This window comes from Lutjanus erythropterus, chromosome 17, assembly GCF_056507025.1.
Source record: "Lutjanus erythropterus isolate fLutEry1 chromosome 17, fLutEry1.hap2, whole genome shotgun sequence".
Classification (NCBI taxonomy): domain Eukaryota; kingdom Metazoa; phylum Chordata; class Actinopteri; order Lutjaniformes; family Lutjanidae; genus Lutjanus; species Lutjanus erythropterus.
Window position 1 is genome coordinate 36914283 of NC_139333.1, and position 22103 is coordinate 36936385.

General features: G+C 39.6%; 1 protein-coding gene across 4 annotated transcripts in view; it reads left to right on the plus strand.

Moving 5' to 3' along the window:
- Positions 1-4043, plus strand: part of rab3gap1 (RAB3 GTPase activating protein subunit 1) — a 120177-nt gene extending 116134 nt beyond the window's left edge. For 3 of the 4 annotated variants that reach the window (XM_084740050.1, XM_084740049.1, XM_084740052.1), the window contains one exon: positions 3342-4043. In XM_084740050.1, the coding sequence (XP_084596176.1) occupies positions 3342-3578 (237 nt within the window). In that variant the 3' untranslated portion in view covers positions 3579-4043. The remainder of the gene's footprint in view (positions 1-3341) is intronic. The other variant, XM_084740051.1, reaches the window with a different exon arrangement.
- Positions 4044-22103: the final 18060 nt, after the last annotated feature.

Genomic DNA, 22103 nt, shown 5'->3' on the forward strand with positions numbered 1-22103 from the left:
TAGTGGGGTCAGGATGGGATCATGCATCACATGCATGCATGTCTGCGTGTGTGTGCAGGCTTTTTTTGTGCCCAGGAAAATGGTGAAAGAGAGTGCTCTTTTACCCTTTTCCTGTCTCTCTACAGCTATCCTCTCACAGAAAGGCAAAAAGCGCTATGATGATCAATTCATTCCTACAGTTGTATAGCCTATTGAATCCTTGAAGGAGGAGAACCCCTATGACCAAACAGTACTCTTCTTTTCCCCAGCTCATCATAGTTATTTAAGGACAGATTATAATTTGATAGATTGACATATGTCTGTAATATCCAATATCACAGCATTGTCATATTGGACTACAATCCAGTTCAACTGCATATATGCTTTCCAGATAGCATGAAGCCATACCGTAGATGGTGATTAGACCCTGCTCTGCTGGTATGTCAGAAGTTTAAATCATTTCTTAGTGAGCAAATTGATTGCTTTCTTGAAATGAATATTACACCAGGAATGTCAAAATGTACGCTCTGGGAAACCTCTGGGGAGCCTACATCAGAGGGTAGATTATGTCATACACTGCCTATGAAAACAAACAATGTTCCAAGCAACTTGCACATACACTATCTCACAAAAGTGAGTACACACCTCACATTTCTGCAAATATTTAATTATATCTTTTCATGGGACAACACTGAAGAAATGACACTTACAATGTAAAGTAGTCAGTGTACAGCTTGTATAACTGTAACTTTACTGTCCCCTCAAAATAACTCAACACACAGCCATTAATGTCTAAACCACTGGCAACAAAAGTGAGTACACCCCTAGGTGAAAATGTCCAAATTGAGCCCAGTTAGCTATTTTCCCTCCACGGTGTCATTTGACTCCTTAGTGTTACAAGGTCTCAGGTGTGAATGAGGAGCAGGTGGGTTAAATTTGGTGTCATCGCTCTCACACTCTCTCATAGTGGTCACTGGAAGTTCAACATGGCACCTCATGGCAAAGAACTCTCTGAGGATCTGAAAAAAAGAATTGTTGCTCCACATAAAGTTGGCCTTGGCTATAAGAAGATTGCCAACACCCTGAAACTGAGCTGCAGCATGGTGGCCAACACCATACAGCGGTTTAACAGGACAGGTTCCACTCAGAACAGGCCTCGCCATGATCAACCAAAGAAGTTGAGTGCACGTGCTCAGTGTCATATCCAGAGGTTGTCTTTGGAAAACAGACGTATGAGTGCTGCCAGCATTGCTGCAGAGGTTGAAGGGGTGGGGGGTCAGCTTGTCAGTGCTCAGACCATACACCGCTCACTGCATCATATTGGTCTGCATGGCTGTCGCCCCAGATGGAAGCCTCTTCTAAAGATGATGCACATGAAAGCCTGCAAACAGTTTGCTAAAGACAAGCAGACTAAGGACATGGATTACTGGAACCATGTCCTGTGGTCTGATGAGACCAAGATAAACTTATTTGGTTCAGATGGTGTCAAGCGTGTGTGGCGGCAACCAGGTGAGGAGTACAAAGACAAGTGTGTCTTGCCTACAGTCAAGCATGGTGGTGGGAGTATCATGGTCTGGGGCTGCATGAGTGCTGCCGGCACTGGGGAGCTACAGTTCATTGAGGGAACCATGAATGCCAACATGTACTGTGACATACTGAAGCAGAGCATGATCCCCTCCCTTCAGAAACTGGGCCGCAGGGCAGTATTCCAACATGATAACAACCCCAAGCACACCTGCGCAGACGACCACTGCCTTGCTAAAGAAGCTGAGGGTAAAGGTGATGGACTGGCCAAGCATGTCTCCAGACCTAAACCCTATTGAGCACCTGTGGGGCATCCTCAAACGGATGGTTTCTAACCAGCTCTGTGATGTCATCATGGAGGAGTGGAAGAGGATTCCAGTGGTAACCTGTGAAGCTCTGGTGAACTCCACGCCCAAGAGGGTTAAGGCAGTGCTGGAAAATAATGGTGGCCACTCAAAATATTGACACTTTGGGCCCAATTTAGACATTTTCACCTAGGGATGTACTTTCGTTTGTTGCCAGTGGTTTAGACATTAATGGCTGTGTGTTGAGTTATTTTGAGGGGACAGTAAATTTACACTGTTATACAAGCTGTACACTGACTACTTTACATTGTAAAGTTGTCCCATGAAAAGATATAATTAAATATTTGCAGAAATGTGAGGGGTGTACTCACTTTTGTGAGATACTATATATCTCAGTGTATTTTTGAGATTGATAACAGACACTCTCTCTCCCCTAATTCAGCTCTATTCAAAGAGAGGCTCTTGGTCCAGATTGAATTTAACAACTGCTACTACTCAGGCAGAGAAGCTTTTGTTAAGATCCAAGCAGTTTCAATATGAGTGTGGACAGAAAGCAGGAAAAATACTAGCACACCAGTTAAATTGAGAAGCAGCCAAGCAGGCTATATCAGAGGTATTCTTTCATTGACTCTATAGATATTCTCATTCTGTACATGGATGCGAGGGCCTCTCTTGATAGTCCCATTTCGTTAAATGATATCATGCATGCGATCCAGTCAATGCAGAGTGGGAAGGCACCTGGCCCCAATGGGTTTTCCATTGAGTTTTACAAGGCTTTTACAGCCAATCTGACCCCAGTCTTTTCAAGTGAATATACATGTACCTATACATCATCATATACTGTATAGCGAAACATATTAATAAAAAGAAGTAAACCCAAAAAAAAGCCCTCCAAAATGTGTTTAAACTTAACTGTCAAAAGATTTTTTTTTTTTTTTTTTTAAAAAGGGTGAGGATGAGTTGATTATATTTTGGAGGTCATGGTCACTGACCTCATGTCCATTCAATTCACGTGAAGGCGAAATCTCAAGAACACCTTCTTGGTACAAACTCCACTCGGACTCAAAAATGAATTGATTCGTTTTTGAAGTCTCCAGTACTAGCAGTGCTAGAGAGTAACTAGTTAGATGCAGTTATTTACAAAGTAAGTTGAATTGTTGTACAGTGTAATTAAGTGACAGTCACTAATTAAAATATTGGTAGTAACAATGGGATTAGATCCACACATTATTTTCAAGCCCTCTTCCAGTGTTTTTAGTTAAGTTTTTTTAAATTAAACTACTGAGTTTGTGGTATAAACACTATTTGTGAGTCGCTTTGGTCTTTCCATGAATTTGCTGAATAAGAAACATAGATCGATCCCAAACGTAAGTTTACTCACTGTGAACACTGTGAATTTGAGGTAGCTTATATGTGTTTTCTAGTTTTAACTGACGCATCAGGCTGCAGTTTTTCAAACCATCTACAGATGCATTTTGCCTGTCCACCTGTTTATTGCTGCTTAGTAACATTTCACTTTCTCTCCCCCCTCAGGCTGCCCTTCTGGCACCACTGGAAGAAGACATGGGGCGTGACAAAAAGCTGAGTGGAGCAAGTAACAAAGTGCCAAGTGACTTTCCCTCTCCAGCAGGCAGGGAAATTCTTTTGCGTACATGTGTCCCTCGGCCAGCACCATACTCCAAAGCTCTGCCTCAGCGGCTCTTCTGTGTGTTAATGAAGGAGGAGTTCAGGCTGGCAGGGGCTTTCTCTTCTGACACCTCCTTCTTCTAAGACCAAATGCCTATTACACTGTATTTCATCTGTATCTTCCATTTTATTATGATCATTTACACCTTGAGGCCAGAACTGAAATAGCAGTAAGCAATACAGGCTGGCACATTCAGATGATTCAGTTAATTTGTTAGGCCTCTGTTGGTTAAGAAGCTTGTTTGGGGACACAAAAATGTTAGAGCTAGTTAATGTTTGTATTCTGACGTTTCTGTGTTGGCTACATACCTCTAGCCAACACACTGATGTCTTTGTATTATAAGTATATCCTTATTCAATCCCTCAAGGATTTCGCAGGCTGTTTTGGGGATTGTTGCAGCCTAAAATGCCTGATTTAACTGCAGCTTTTCTAAAATATTGCGATGCATGTTGCAATGTTTTTGGGTGTTTTTTTTACAATTACATTGCAGAAGCAAGTGAAATATTGTATAATTCATTATAATAAAAGGCAACTTGTTCCAGTGACAACAAAACTGCACTCTGTTCTGAGTGATCTAAGTAACCTTACCAAAAAGAATCAGGATTACAAAAACTCTAACATGTTTTATTTGTAGATGAAGAAGTGCACCTGGGGGGTATTCCACAAAGTAAAATATTTTTGAGCTCAAACTCAGTTGAAACAGCACAAAATTCTAAAACTGATTGGTTGAACTTGTGGCAAGCAACGAAAATCAGTCAAATTTGCAGAAAAGTTGCAGAGTTTGGACAAAATTGCAAGGTTGCACAGAATTCACGGGAATAGGCTGAATTTGCATGAATTGTTGCAGTCGCTACTTCCTGGAGAGACTGCTTATTGCATACATTCTCAGTAGCATTCAGGTAGTGGGCACACTTAGATTTCTTGTATTACATACAGCTGACATTTTACTGTACAATTGCGGATATCAAGTAACATTTTACTTATGATCTGCAATTGTATCAACGTTTTGTAGTCATTTAGTTGTCGGTCATCAGAGTTAGAGAAACAAGTTAGTGAAATGTCTGTCTGTTGACTAGAATACATCGGTGTGCTATAAAAAGTCTGTATTGCCATTTCACTCACGTTTTTTTTTTGTCCTGGTGTTCTTTATATGAGTTTTACTGTAATCTGCTTATCACACACCAAGTGACAGTATAACATAAAATGCTTTTCATAGTTAACTCTTCTATCCTTCTTTTGTGGTGCTCAGTAAGGGTTTACTGATCCCACTTGATGTGCTCCTGGCATTTTGGCACTAGTTGCTGGTATAAGCAGTTGCTGATTCATGAAATGAGTGTGCATTGCACACAATGCTCATTCATCCTGCTCTAAAATATACTTGTTTTTGAAAATAAAATCTTTACTTATTACAACAGAAGCCAGTGTCATCACTCATAAGTGTGCTTTAATTTGAATGAAAAATGTGTTTGTTATTGCATTAACCCAGTGGACCCAACCTCTTTCTGACACGCCCATCTTTCAGAAGCTGAAAAACGTTCATGCACCTGTAACAGAGTGAAACATGCACTTTATTAATTATAATTTCCAAATTGTGTTTGTGAAATTTATCATTTAATTTAAATATTTTGAGCATTTCCTAATTTTATCTCAATGAGTTATTTTTATTCACCATTAATTTTTCCCATGGAAAACCTCACTGCACTCTGCCTGTTCTGTACCTCCTGGGCTTCTGTAGCCCCTCCTTTGTCCCACTCACAGAGCCATTTTGCATTGCTGAGGGTAAGTTGTGTGGGAAAATGCTGCTGCTATATTGTTATTTTCTTTGGAAATTGAGCCATTTATCTCATAGCCTTTGGTGAATATTGTTTACTACTGAGTACTGTTACATTATCAATCAGTTTTGTTTTGTTTTGTTTTGACTGCAAATTTAAGTTAAGACATTTTTAGTTTAACTTTTTTGGCATGAATTGCATTATGGCAGTCTGCTCTGTGTCATGTGACCAAAGTAGCGCACCATGTAATTCCTAAAGCAAACATATTATTTTGCATGTTTAGGAACAGAAGTGCAGATGGAATGTGTTGGAGTCCAGAGGGCTTTAAATGTATTCTAGTGTCTTCTGCAGGTGTGGTTTTCTTTGTTAAAGGGATAGTTCACCCCAAAATGAAAATTCACTCAGTATCTACTCACCCCTGTGCTGATGTGAGGATGGGTGAAGATCTCCAGTTCACAAAACACTCCCCGAGTTTCAGTGGAAAACACTTTTGCAGTCAAATCTAGTACAGTTGAAGTGAATGGTGACCAATTTTAAAATGTAAAAAAAAACGCACACAAAAAAAAACCACACACAATGTCTCCATACTACTTGTGTGGTGCAATCCAAGTGTGTGTAAGCGGCAACATTAAAATTTGACCCAAAAAGACACCATTTACACCATGTTTTTAACCTTAATGTCAACTGTAACCTCTCAAACCAGAGCCGCATGCACACACCTGAGGCGGGTACGCAAGTTCTCAATCTGGAAAGGATTTTGTACAACTACACCACCAGGTTTCCGTTGCTCTTGCTCTGTAGTCCGCAGTTGCATGTGGGTCTGTTTGAGCTGCAGCTGCCTTGTCCATCTGTCTTAGTTCCTCCTCAGTATGTTCTGGTTCAAAAAAATATGGCTGAGCAAAGAAATTCTGTTCCTCTTCTATGTTGAAGTCCAGCATTTTCTTCTTTGTTAAAAGTTAATGAAGTCAATTGGACGCGTATAACAAGTCATTATTTCTGAGTAGATCTCTCCGTGTTGTGTCAGTTGCTTCCAGGTAGCATGTAAACATAGGTGTGAAAGTATCGTGAAATCTTGTATATCTCATGTTGCACTGCTCAAGTCTGAGAGACTACAGTTGAGATTTAGGCTAAAAACATGGTGTAAATGGCGTCTTTTTGGGTCAAATTTTAATGTTGCAGTTTGACACTTAAATTATACCACATGAGCAGTATTTTTTTTACATTTTAAAACTGGTCACAATTCACTTCAATTGTACTGGATTTGGCTGCAATGCTGTTTTCTGCTGAAACTCCCTGAGTGTTTTGTGAACTGGAGATCTTCACCCATCCTCACATCAGCACAGGGGTGAATAGATTTTAAGTGAATTTTCATTTTGGGGTGAACGTTGACTTTAAGTTAAAATTCATGTCGTTTTTGTTTAGTCAGTCAGCCCACACACTGTTGTATTTTGGCCACAAGGTGGCATTGTTTTTCCTCTTGAATGGAGTTTTTCATGGTTTTGAGGATATTTGTTGGAATATGCTGCATATTGAATGTTTTCTGGTAAAATGTTATAGCTCTTGACAAAGTTAAGTATTAAACACATAATGTGATGTTAAAATAATGAATTTAGATGCATTTTGTCCACAAGGCTTTAAATATGTTTTAATGTCTTCTGCAGGAGCAAATAAATGCTGGAAAACAGTCCATGACTCGTCCTCTGCCATGCCCTATCCCCACACCCATTGAGGTGCAGTGACCCTTTGGATCTTGGCTTGATGCTCATCACCATGGATGCTGTACTGCCATTTAGATCTACATTTCAGGATTAATGTGGTTAAGTTTACAAAAGACTGGTTTAGGGCACTCTGCTTTAAAGTTTTAGCAGCTGTAAATATAATAATGGATAGGTTTGCTAGTCCGACTTTACCTAAAGGGAGGGATGTTTGGTTCAGTGATATTGCTGATTGTGAGACATTCAAGGTTCACATCTGATGGTTGTGCAGATGAGGGGTTAGGTGAGACCCCAAGCTGTACTACTGTTAGTGGGATAATGAAGGAGGGTCCCCAAACTTCCACATCCTGCAATGTCATTTACCACCTCACAGACAAGGTAGGGCAGTTAGGTGCTCAAACTGGTGAATCCATTGTTCCAAAGCTAATGTCAGCTGCTGTTGTAAACATGAATAGTGACCACCAGACTTCTCCTATCCAGAACACACACTATGATGTTAACAGACAGCCACATGTGATATTCCATGTTAAATCTGATAAAGTACTCCAGACATTCAGAGGTGACAACACTGACAAATCCAGGACTGGATTGACATGACTAAAACTCATCTCAGAAAGCAAGAAATGTGGAAGAACCAAGCGACCAAGCGGAAGAAATCATGAGCCATCTAATGGACAAGGCCAGAGACGCTGTGAAGATTGCCATGTATAGCAGACACTACACTTGATGTTAAAAAGAAACCTGAACTGATATACAGTGTTCTTCTCCACTATTTCAGTGAGGCTCCCGTACATCTCCCTCACACTGACTTCTATGCTACTCTGCCTAAGCACAGAGAAAACACAGTTGACTACTGGATGAGACTGAATGAGGCAGCAGACTTCCTTCTTGAGGACCTGCACAGGTACGCAGTGGTGGACAGTAATGAAGTACATTTACTTGAGTACTGTACTTAAATACATTTTTTGAGTATCTGTACTTCTACATGACGGCAGGAGAAAGACCAAATTAAATCTCAAGATGTTATTATGATTATTAATTATTCCAGGTAGCTTTTAAAGTTGGATTGTTTTTATCCGGGTGAAAAATATATATAGAAAATACCACATAATTCATGTATATACTGCCCCTGAAGACAGAAAGAAATCTGTTATTTAACAGACTTGGTGAACTCCTTACAGTTGGCTTCAATCTAATTTTATGATGTAATTTTAATACAGTTACATCAGAAAATGACAATCGCTGTCCTTTTTATTTTTGATTGCATTTCCCTGTTGAAGTTTTTATAGGTGTTTCTATAGGCTTTGTGTAGCAGAGTGGTTCTACAAGCAAGTCGGTGCATCATTAGGTGGTTTCAGAGAGTTACAAGGTTCTGTAAATGCATCGTGAAAACAATACAGCATATATTGATGTTAGAAAATGTACTTTGTACTTTGTACTTTTGAATACTTAAGTATTTTTAAAAGCAAGAACTCTAGTACCTTAACTCAAGTAATATTTTGACTGAGCAACTTTCACTTGTAGTTGAGTAATATTTGTCCAGGAGTATCTATGCTTTGATTCAAGTACTGGGGTTGAGTTCTTTGTCCACCACTACAGGTAAGGGAAACAGACAGAACATGAATGATGAAGTAGCTCTCACATTTGTCAAACACTGACCCGACTCAGAGCAATCCTGCATTTTAAAGTGTAAGCCAATTAATGAGTGGACCTAACGTGATGCTCAGCTGAGGAATGATGATTATCAGAGCGTTGAGGGTTCGTGGCAGAACCGCTGGTGCTAAATGTCACATTGCCACCCGTGTCAAGCCTGGTTACATCTGACCAGTGTCACACCCTGAGTCCCTCACCCTACCTCTCTCCATTGGCAGTGCCACGCCCAGTGTCCCTCACTCTCTCCCTCACCCCCACCCTATTCTCTCAAACCTCAGCATCATGTTTGTCACCCTCCTTGCCCCTCTCCAACATCTGTCCCAATCCAAAGCTCACTTATTTGGTTGATATGTTTCAGGACATGATGGAGAAAATGCAGCAGCGCAACACTTCTCATCCAATTTGAGGTGATAGGTTCCAGCGTGTCCCTTGTGACTGATATCCCAGAGAAGCAAGTCTGTAATGACTCAGATCACACCACTATTTCATACTGCATGTCTGAGAGACTGTTTTCCCTGCTTTCACCCCTGGCAACATCAGACTGAACTGCCCTGTTAATAACTCCTCACAATCCCAGTCTGAGGGATACTAGCCTAGTTGTATTCAGAGGGAAGCAGTATAGGTCACACCACAAACTCCCAACCTGATGACATGTCTGAGGTTGAGATTGTTTACACATTAGTGAGAAGTTGTTTATCAGAACATTCATAGAGTTGGCAGCAGTGACAGTGTGTCCTACACAACTGCTGACATGGGTGGGACACTGAAAATGGGCAGAATGTTGGGCAGTGGCTTAATAGCCTGCAGCATCAGAGAGATGGCTGAACTGAAACAGAGAGGCTGGAGTGATAACAGACCAAAGTGGATTGATTTGAATATGGTCATTGTTGCATGTACTGGACTTCATGTAATCATGTAATCTTCATGTGCTTTTGATGTAGGAGATGGACATCTACAGCTATAAGATATTAGTCTCCACAATTGTCCAGGACAGAATGATGACTTGATACCAGGGACTAGCATCACAAAACACATCCTACAGCAGTCCAAGCTATGCGAGTCTCACTGGAAGACAGTATCTGGCCCCTGCCCACCAGAGAGACAGAAACAGAACATTTCATGTCTATGCTTTTTTAGCCTGAACCCCTGTCCCTGACAGGGTCGGCACAGTCAGATGTAATTCAGCTGTCTGCCTTAAGCCTGGTTGTGAATACCTCTTCTGAGGAAAACTTCCCAAAACACTGCTGTTTCTCCAAGCAGCGCCATCATGACAGAGCCCATGTCATCACACTCAGTTCCCAGAGGTGTTCTGGTCACAAAGATTGTAACAACATTGTGGGGAAACAAGTGGGCCCCACTAAAGCTCATCAATACATCTAACAAGTCTGTGCTGTTGAGGTGCAATGCAAAGCTGGCCAGTGTCTACCCCGTTGCAGTACTTGAGGACATGGATGTTACCAAGCATTAAGAGGCTCCCCTTTCTGTCTGCACTCAAAGTCTGCCAAAGACAAGCTCAGGTCAGTTGGGCTCAACAGTATTGACAATGAGTCATGTGAAGTGTCAGAGAACTGCAAGAGGAGAATAGCTCACCTCATTTTGCAGTATGAGGATGTCTTTTCACATCACCATCTTGACTCTTGAGAGGCGAAGTGTGACAGGTGTATTTTGGACCCAAGTGCAGCATACTGAACAACTGGGATAATTGATAATGACCTTTAATTAATCACAGGCAAAACAGGAATGTGGGCAGATGAAGATGCACAGGTAACAGTTCTTAGGGCTGGGAGCCCACACACAGTCACTGAGCTGAGCAGGCCGACGAAGCAGAGGAGCAGACGAGGAGCGTACAGCAGGGGAAGTCGGAACCAGGAGGAGAAGTCAGGACCAGAAGAGACTGCAATGACAGATGGACACATCAAGCAGCCACAGGGACAGGCAGGCAGAAACCAGGAATGCAGAGACAGATCTCACGGTCAGAGACAGAAGGGTGAGGTGAACATCCAGGAACCAGGCAAGGCAGGAGAGTCAGACAGACAGGGGAGGCAATTGGGAAAACAATCCAGGAAAAAAAACTGGAGAGTCTTGCAGTGAATACAGAAGAACAGTCTGGCAAGGAGTGAGAGTGCTGGAGAGGCTTTATACTGAGCTGATTGGGGATGAGCTGCAGCTGAGCTTGCAGGTGGGTAGAGTTTGGCTAATGAGGTGGGAGTGGCTGGCAGGTAGAGTGGAGCAGAAGCAGGGAGAGTGGAAATTTACCAAGGCAGAGTGAGAGGAGAGAAACTGGGAGAATGGAGAACAGGTCAAGGGAAACCGGGCCTGTAGAACTGTGACACGAAGGGCTTTGTACACTGCATACACCCAATGAATATGCATCACCATTGATGCTTGTGATTTTGTAAAATGTTAAATTTTAGCATTGCTAGGATATGGCCAAGGTATTCTCTGCCATAGACAAGAGCTTGTGGTTAGAACTTCCTGCAAGTGCAGAGCAGGTGGCTCACCTTGTACTGACATGTGGGGTCAGATGAGTGTCATGAACTTATTTGAACTTTTGAACTGGTTTTGTCTGGTAGATGTGCTGCCACTGAATATCTGCCATGGTGATGTGACGGAACCGGATATAAAAGGGAGTGCCTAGTAATTATTGGGGCTTTTGGGGGCTTTTTCATAAACTTCACACCTACGGAAATACAAACTGGGCTCCCACGTTTTCCTTTGACCTTGCGCACGGATAAGGGAATCGGAGCTCAAATTTTTTGGCTTCCTTTTAGAAATTGAAATGTTATAGTTACCTGAGGAGCACAATAACTCAAGGCTTATATTGAGTTCTTTGTGTGATATAAATTCCAATTTGTGACTGTTCAATTGATCAAAACAATTAGATTGAAATAAGCCTGAAACAAGAGCATGTAAAACCAAACCAAACCAGTTCATCTTTTTCTGTTTTATTTTCGCCATAGTGGATAAGTGACATTGTAAGCGTAACACTGAGTGAATAAAAACAAGTGCAAACTTGAGAAGATTTCTTTTTTGGGAGTACCATAAGAACCACATAAAGGAGTGTATTCTTGACAGGACGCCACGTGGCCCCCGAGAGGTAAGCTCTAGCCCCATGGCACACACGACTGACTTGCCGCAAGCATACTCTCACACCTCATACACACACCACAGAGTAGAGAATCTTTCGGCCCCCTTCCCCAACCAGGTGTTTGTGCTCGGTGGAGCTTTATAGTTGTTGGGCTCCTGTAGTTTAAGGGGTATAGTTTTTGAAATGTGGACATATTTTTGTAGACCATGAATTATGGTTTATAAACAGTGCACTTTTTGCAATTTTGAGGAGTATTAGGAATTAATTAGTTCTCAAACTAAATTTCAATCCAGCAAATTTAGATTGATCCAGTTAGAATTTGAATGATTTTGTTTCTGGTAACATGGATTTAAATAGGTTAAAGATTCGATCAAAACTTAAGTCCTAATAAAAATAATAGGGATAAGACTGAATCTAGTCTAGCAACTCAATACCTGAAGAAATAGAAAGACTTCATTTCTGACTAAAAATATAGTTCTTTGATTTAGGTATAAATCTGGATCTAATAAGTAATGCAAGTTAAATATTGAAGAAATTGAGTGATTGACTCCAAGTTTTATAAAAGTAAATCTGGTAAACATCCCTAAAGATTCTCTAGACAGAGGCACCGTGGTAGGTTTTTGAGGCTCATGCAAACTGCTTTTTGTAACCAGCGCCAAAAATAAAAGACTGTGCGCCTTAGGGAGCCTTCAACGAGCTTCATGGTCAGGCCAGTGGGTAGAATCACATAAGAGGGCCCACCTTCGTTCCTCTCCCCTTTCCCATAGCTTTAATGCCTCGGGGTACATATGTTGTCTCAAGTCTGAAATAAGGCCAGTGAGCAGAGGTCAAGTTCTGTAGGGGACCCACGGTGGCAACCAGACAAAGGACAGAGAAACTAGCCATAATTTTTCTGGGGTCTTAGGGCCTGCTAGCACAGTCCACTGATCTGTGAGTGCTGCAGGCAGCAGATTAATGAACGTGCTGTCGCTGGCGAGAAAGTCTCAGTTTCATGCACTTCTGAGGGCAGCCCACTTCTAAAAAAATCTATCTGGAAAGGGATTACCTGCTATGTAAAATACAGTCCCCGCGGGGGTGAGAGTGAGAATTGCACCTCATGTCATTTAAATTTAGTAGGTAAATTTATGCATATGGTCTGGGAGTGTCTTGAGGTCAAAACATTCCGGGAAAGGGTGTCTCAACAAATGTCCAATATGACACAAAAATTTTGATTGTTTGCCATCTTTAATATTAAGGACTGATCATTCATCTGACCCTTAACTCAGAAGTGGTTGTTATCTTTGGCAGCCATGGCTGCTAAAATGTTGGTTGCTGTAAGATGGTTATCTCCTAATAAATAACCAATTCATCCGTTGTACCAGTCTTTAATAGAGTATGTGCTTATAGAACTGTCCAGAGCAAAGATAAACTATTATAAGCAAAACAATCTTGAGGAGTAAATGGAAGCACTGAGATCAATTAAGCATATAACAAATTGAAAGGAGGAAGAAGAGAGATCAGGAAAATTGTTAGTATAAAAACTTGTATTGGTGGCATACCGTGATGATTAGAGCTGGAACTTGAGTTCAGCCTAAACTTTGCCAAAAATCCACTAGAAGGCAGCAAGCACCACACAATGATAGCTGAATAAGTAAAGTTTTTTCAAGAGTTTTCTGTACTAAAACTTTACTGCTGTTACTGTTACTATTGTTTGGGTAAGTTATAATTAAGTTTGTGTTTGATATTAAGAGCTATAATAATTGATAAGGATCATCAGTCTCCAGTTTTATTACTTCTGTCTACCAACACAGCTCTGTCTGCTGTGCTGTTAGGAGAAGCCTCAAGTGTCTTAAAATCATTTTCTAACAGACACCGGGATGAGCGCAATTTCAGTCCTGGACATGCAGATCCTCCACTACACCATGAAAGTCTGCCTTAAACAAGTCAGTACTATCAAGTCAGCCACCGAGCAACAGCATTGGTCTCGATGGCTTAGTCACCAGCAAGATATCACTGACCTTCAAGAAGGCCTAAGGCAGGGGTCGGCAACCCATGGCTCTGGAGCTGCAAGCGGCTCTTCAGCCTCCTTGTAGCAGCTCCCTCTGGCTTTGACAAAAAAAGAAAGAAAAGAAAATGAATAACAGTTATTTCTTAATTTAATTTTGATTTATTTTATTTTTATTTATTTTGTTGCACAGTAATCTTGGAGTTTGAGGTGATACTAATTTTAAAAAGTTTTAATTATCTGTTAACTAAAATATGCATCACATCCACGTCTATCCACGCCTTTACCTGCAGGCAGCTTCTTGAGTGTGCGATCCCCGCCCTCGGTAAGCCAACCATGAATAAATCCAAAAAAAGAAAAGTCTCAGAGGAAAATAGAGTTTAATTCTGCGTGGACATATTCCTTGCCTTAAACGCCAGCGATGCTGGCTTACCTGTGTGCTTGATATGTGGTGAGAAATTAGCAAACAACAAAAAATGTAACGTTGAAAGACATTTTCAGAACAAGCATTTGCTGAAAAGTACAAAACTGGAGATGAGCAAAAGAGAGTGATTTCAGAACTACAACGGAAAGTTGAGCAGAGTAAACATACTTTCAAGAATTGGATTCAGTCTCCAAACTCAACTACAGCTGCTAGTTTTGTGGCAGCTCATGAGATCGTAAGGCGGAGAAAGCAGTTCACAGATGGAGAATACATGAAAGAATCGTTCATAAAAATATCAGTGCATCTATTCTCGAACTTCAAAAACAAACAGGAAATTGTTCAGAAAATTAAAGAAATTCCTCTCTCTGCAAAGACCGTCAAGGACAGGGCCATTAAAATGGCATCAAACATCACCAGTAAGCAAATAAATGACATCAATTCAGCTCAAGCATATTCAATTGCCTGTGATAAGTCAAGTGATGTAACAGCACTGTTATGCAGATGTGTAAACTCTGATGGGCTGCAGGAAGAACTGATTGAACTCATACTGCTAAAAGGACAAACACGGGGGGAGGACATTTGTGAGGCTGTTGTGAGTTGCCTAAAAGCCAAAGGAAAAAAAACCCCACTCACCTGGTGTCAGTGGCAACTGACAGTAGTATGAGAGGAGCACAGAAGGGCTTTATGAATTTACTTCAGAAGTCACTGGATCGAAAGCTGCTGACGTTTCACTGCATCTTGCACCCAGAAGCACTGTGCGCTCAAACACCATTTGGGGAAAGATTCAGCGAGTTCAGAAAGGGAAAAAACACTCTGTCCTTCCCTGTCACCCATCTCTACTAATTCAGCCTGATCTTGAAATTGAACTGGCCGACAAGCGGATAAAGACTTATGGGTGTCCAAGTTCAAAAGCCTGACAGCGGATCTCGAAGAAGTCATCTGTCAGAAGGCCGTTCTCGCTAAAGAGCACTAATGGAGTGATATTGAAACCCCCCCAAACCCGACAAACTTGTTTTTGAAACATGAAATGCCATTCCCGACACTTATATGAACATGAAAAACCATTTAAAGTCCTGTCCATCTTTGGCTCAACATACTTATGTGAGCAGGTTTTCTTGAGCATGAACTTCATAAATTCCAAATATTGCTCCCGCCTCACAGATGAAGATCAAGTCACATTAAATAGGTGAGAACACTAGCATTTAATAGGTTATTGCTTTTCAGAAAAACATTTATTTTAGACCCGGAGCTGATGTATTTTTGTTTGTATGTTCAGGTGCTTTGGTGCTGATTGCTGTACGTGGCTGAGGAAAACAAAAACAGGAAAAGGATGACAGCACACTGAAATGGACTTTAGTCACAAACATTCCTGATTTTATGTTTACTTTTTTTAAGCTGCTAAGGTGCTGCTATATGTTTTATTTATATTAAAGGGGGCTAGTTTTTATTTTATTTTTTCTACACAAATAGGCACGCATAGTTCAGTGTTTAATTCATTTCAAAGTAGGCCTACACATGCACACTAAACTGTTTGGGGTTTTCCTTCATTATAACAGGTAAAAATAGAAAAAGAATACAATTAATAACATTTTATAAGCTGTACATATATATATATATATATAATCACTCTTTAAAAAACTGCTGCTTACACAACAATTTCTCATTTGTTAAAAGTGCAGTAATCCATATTAGTGAATTATCACAAAGTAAAAAATTATCACCACTTAATTAATCAACACTTTTTAACCTTCTTTTAACTGATTGTTCTGATTTTCTAGATGGCAAACTCAGATCTCACCCTCAGTGTCATCAACCCAGGTTCTAGCAACAGCAGGCAGCTATTCAGTTTTCAGTGAAAAGGCTGTGATAAATTCACTGTACACTACCTACCCAGCACCAAACAGCAGAAATTTGGTGCAGACCAAAACACAAATACTCTATAAATGAAAATACTCCTTAGATTATATTTCTTTATATTTGTGTATATATGCTGTATGTGTGTGTAGCCCTGTGTTGTTCAATGATAAAAAAATGGCATTGATACTTTTTTAATATTTTGTTGATCTTATTTTATCACACTGAAAATAATTAAAATGCTATTTTTGTCATGACAAAGAGACAGAAAAGGCAGGGGAAGACAAATTTCTTCTTGGGACAAGAAACCCAAGTGGGAACTGTGAAGTCCCACTATTGAATTAGAAAACCCTTCACATTAAACTTCTTTACTTCTTCTTCTCTCTTTATTTTTGCATATTCTTAAACACTGAGCAGGTTCTTTAGACTGATAGTATTAGTTGTTTGATCTTCTAGCTGCCTTGTGTTACATAAACAATGAATGCAGCATATCAGGTCGACTAAGACAAGAGATGCCAACAATCTGAAGGCAGAAGACCGACCGACCAAGACCTTTAGGTGGAAAGCTGCACAATAAAGCCAAGTAAGTTTAAAATTAAATGAGAAATAAGTCTTTGTTCTGGTAACTGGTATACTGTTAGCTAGCTAACATTGATGTAGAATCGTGTCAGCTATTAAGAGTTTGCTATTTGAAAAGAAATTATTTTGACATGTCAAGGGCAACTCTTGCCATTTTAGGCTGGATGAAACTCCGTTGCTAACATTAGCATAAACAATAACACTAACCCTCCTTAATAGTTCACATTATAAATTTAGTTGAGGCTTAACACTACATTCCTCTTTTCACATGTAATTTCACCCTGTTTGTCAGTGAATATCTATGTCAAAGTTGTAGCGTGGGAGGTTAGGGGTTAACTGTGTCCATGATACCCAGTTAATACACAATGGACGAGGCCATGCCTGAAATCAGTGTATGTGGATCCAAAGTGAAGAAATCCAGGGGAAGGAGGTACTGGTGTTACGGTTCTCAATTCCTTTTGTCAGACAGTTACTTGATGTTGGGCAGTTACCTATTTACGTCACAGGGTGGTACTGTTGCGCTGCCTGTTCTGCAGTTGATCTGGTGATTCGCTCTGTTTATCCCTTCCAGGGCACCGTAGTGTTGGGATTTGCTCCGTGTAGGACGCCATGTTTTTCAAAGTTTATTTTCGCTTGCTCCACAAGGTAAGCATTGGATCAGTATCCTACATTATGTCTAAACGTCAGCACTAAAACCACCCATCCTGTTCACTGGTTCATGTGTACATGTTGGGTGAAAGTCCGCCATGTGTTTCAGTGATAATTTGCCGTGTTTTTAACAGTTTGATGAGTTTAGTGAGGTGTATCTATGAGCGTGGCTAGCATGCTGTATATGAGTAGACAATTGACTGTAATCTAGACAGGATGGAGCATTCATCTTTTGTGTTTACCTAGTCATTAATTTGAGAATGTAATGCTATGTTGGTCATTTGTTCCTTTCAGAATGCTGTATGTAATTAAATTAGACATATATTTATCTTCATGTGACATGTATAATTTTTTCTGTTATTTATTTTTTGCTGGGTAAGAAATTGTAAAATAAAACCACTTGATGATATGGTAAAGACTGGCTTTGTAGACAGGGGATACATATTTTGGCAGGCTGAAAATACAGCCTGACAGAATGTGTGTCCCCGCATGATGGGGGATAAATATTTTGACAGACTGACTGAACTAGTCTTCGTAATGAAAACGTGTCCTTAACGAAGAAAGGAAAACATATTATTGCATTCGTGCAATAAACCTTGACAATAAGCACGGAAGAATAAAAACATTATCTTGATACATGAGCCATGTAAAACTTTCTAAAGTCTCCTTGACAAAACAACAGTAATCCCACGACAAATTATACAATCCACATATTGCTTTATTTCATTCACCGTAGTAACGTCCATCTTTACTGTCCTCTTCTTTACTGTTCACCTTTACTGTTTACAGTTCAAATTAAACAGCCCTGACTCATTTAAAACTGGTTTTCAGCTAATTCCTGTTCTGCATCACATAAAAGACAGAAGCACGTGACAAAACAGAACAAACAGAAGATACAGTAACACACAAATTACTACGTACTTTGCTGTATCAATTCAAAGATTTCATGAGATGATCACAAAGTAACGATGGGTTGGTCCTTTGCCACAACTCGTTACATTCATGACAAATTTGCCAGTGAGACTAAACTATCAGGTTATTTCTGTGTTTTTGGAATGTTTCTTTTTTTTTTTTCATCCCAGAGGAATTATACATTTGCTTGTCCTATATTATGTTTTTGCCACGCAATGTTTTGTGTCACCATGTTTTTGACTTTAACACTTTGTGTGCATACTTATGTTCCAGGAGTTTCCAGAGTGGCAAGTGTGTTATCACCATTAAGGTAAGCTGCTTCTGTGTGATGTAGCTTAGGCATAACTGTAAAAATATTGGTTCTTTCTTTGTCAGAACTGACAATGTATACTCAGGCCTGGAATGAAGTCATTTTTAGGAGAAGTCACTTTGGCCTATGATGAATTCAAATTTATTGGGGCTTTCTGGCTAAATTGTAGGGCACAAAAGTGCACAAACAGTAGGTGATAATTAGACTCTATGAAGAACAGGCTTAGCTGATAATAAGCCAGATGAGCTACTGTAAACCATTAATCAAACCAGTAAATAAATGCAGTATATCAGACAACCTAAAAGCTCATCATCTCGTTATTATAAAATATCATTTCTTTTAAACTGTGTTCTGTACTTTCAGCAGTGAGTGACAGGTAAACACGCACAAAGGACAACCCTTTATTGCATACTGCAGTTAGAACCTGACTATAATTTGCTGATAATTAACCTGATCAGCTACAAAGTAATTGATACACAAAATATTAAACCATTAACCAACCAGTATCTAACAGTCAATGTCAAACAACTGTATACTTAGAATTGTATAGATTGCGATGTCCATGGCCAATTCCATTCTATTTAAAGTCGACCTTCGCAAATTCTGCTTTTCTGTCTTTGTAAGACCGACAGTATATAGAAATGTTTTTGTAACTATGGAAAATTAAATTGTACATCCACACATACATTCATAATAAAACACTGGCTATGAAATAACTTTTACATCTTCTCCAAAAGTGCTCTGGGTCACTCTTAGCCTTAGTCTTATTAAGTTTATGTACCAGAGGAAGCACAATCTCTTGTGAAGTCATGGGTAGGCAGATGTAAACAAAACAGAGGCTGACTTGGTGCAACAGTTTGCTGTAGTACTGCTTAGCAGTGAGGAAAAAACAAAAGAAGAGACCTAAACGAGTCTGGATGATGTTTGGGGAGACATGAGGGGTATACTACGAAGCAAGCTCAACACAGCCAGGCTTTCTTTGCATGATCTGGATCGACAAAGCCTAAAACCGCAATCAGAGATAACGGGTATCACGATGGTGGTTATGAACTCACTTTGTTAATCCAGGTTCTCATTTTAAGGCTTTGTGCGTGCTCACATAAAAAGGGCGTTTGTTGCATCATTTGACTCTTCTTCCGCATGAAATGAAGCGATCGCAAGCCACTTAAGTCAAAATGATCAAGTTGTTATAATTATGAGCTGTGGAAAATATACAAAATACATTACGGCAAAAAGCAACAATTTTGCTGCAAATAAAGCAGGAGAAGAAGTATGCTGTCAGAAAATGACTGATCGACTAAATGCGGTCTTAATGCTGCGGTTTATTCTAACATGAAAACTGCACATTAAACAATAAAACTCCATACAGCAGATTTAAACATGATGAAGTCTGTCTGACACTGTCCTATGATGACAGAAACATGGAGATCACTGAAGTTTCTGACCAAACCAACGTTTAATGAGTGTAACTGATTAAAGATTGTCCGTGATAAATGATGATGAATTTTCTAATCAGTGATCTGAGCTGCAATATCACCGAGACCAAATAGATAACAGTAAAAAGTATTTAAAGTGTCTGTAGTTGTTTCATCATTATTTTAGTGTGTGGATTATATACCACGTCAATTTAAAGTGTTAATATGATCTGGAGCAAACAGGAAAAATGACTCTGCATCACCAGATGGAGGTTACCATCATGACAGCGCAATGCATACCGTTTGTGCTGCTTCGTTCGGTGATATTACGAACATACAGCTCAACAACTTTTCATTTTTATTGTCTTTCCTCAGTTTAAAAGCTATATCGCTCATAAACAACCTTGTTAGGACAATTATAAGTGAAAGAACTGCGCTTTTTACAGACGATTTAATCTGAAACTCTGAACATAACCTGCTCCCGACCAGGTTATGAGTTTAGCATAAGTTACCATGGTGATCTAGCCAGGTTAAAAGAGAGCCACTTTCGTGACACTGAAAATCCTGGCTTTAGATTCAACATAGCTCACTAACCCATTCATCTCGCTTCGTAGTACACCCCTCTGGTCAGCACGGATTGTTTATTCTTAAGTCAGAACAGGAAATGAGTTTTTAACTGCCACTGTGTGAAGTAATATGCTGCCAGCTACACAGCAAAATCTGTATACTCAGATTAACACTGTTGGAATTTATTTCAACACTTTTGAAATGTCTATATGGGTCCACACCACAGATAGTTAATTTTATTGTTTTTGGAGAGTTGGTACCTTAACACTAATTTAGTGTAATTATTGACTCTTTTTGAGTTAAAATTCAACACTTTTTAACACTAACCATTGTTAGTTTTTCTAACTCTCGTATGCAGTGTTGATATTAATTCTCTCAAGGGTTACCACTAACACTGTAAGATGTTGGTTAATATAGCTTTTCTTAATTACTAAAAATGAACTTGAACAATTTTCTGTTTTTATTAGGGAGGTCATTCACAGTCCAGGTTTGCAAGACATTCAGTACATGAAGACAGTACATAAATCACATTTACATAAGTACATAATAGTAAAGAATAGTAAATAACTCAAATAATGGCATTAAACTTAGTCAAAATAAGCTTGTCTACTACTATTTTTCTCCCTTACATTTTAGTGTCAGCAACCATAAACATTTGAACAAACATTGTCTCACACATTCATTTATCTATGAAAGTCTGCTCCTCATAGTTCATTGAAAATGGCAATTTCCTTTAAAGTAGGTCAGGTCTCTGTGAATTAATGTATCCAATCCATTTTGACCACAATGTCCTAAATTTTTCTCTTTGCATTTTTATAGAAAAGGTTAGTCTCTCCATTGTGTAGATTTCCTGAATAATTTTTAACCAGTCCTCTAATGTTGGAGCATCTGGTTGTAACCACTTCCTCGTCACAGCTTTTTTTTGCCTCCAATAAGTAATATTCTCATTAAATATTTGTCTGTTTTAGTTTGAAGATTCAGTGTTACAGTGCCCATATACATTGTCAAAGCATCAAATGGAATAGTGATCTGAAATACTGTTTCCAAACATTTATGAATTTCCCTCCAATAGAATGTAATTTTGGGGCAATCCCAAAATAAATGATAATGGTTACCTACATCTGTTCCACATAGCCCCCAATAATTCATTCCAACACCTTGATATCTCGTCTGGGCAGGAGTAATGAAAATCTCATGATATTTTTCCATCCAAATTCCCTCCAACAGTGTGATGATGTAGTTATCCACTGTGATTTGCATATATCCCCCCACTCATCTTCAGATATGACCATTCCTCCCTCTCTTTCTCATTGATTTTTTACATGTTGGGTGGTTGTCTTTGAGGAGTCCTTGTAGACAACAGTGTGGGTGAATGTAGTCTGGCTGTGCACAACTGGCCTAATTTTCCGGTCAGAGAAAACGCAGCAACTTCTCTCCTTCAGATGAAGGTTTTTTCCAAACAGGCAGGTAATTCCAACAGTGAGGGGGTTCAATCATAATAAAGCAACTTGAAGCATTTGCCTAGGTATGTGTGGTTTGTGATATCTGCAACAGAACAATGATAATAATAATTACTATCCAGCAGCATCAACTTATAACTTGCATGGTATCAATTACATACAAGAAATGTCATATCACTAAATAACCACAAGGGGTCAGAGCATGCACACAAATAAACTAACATGGC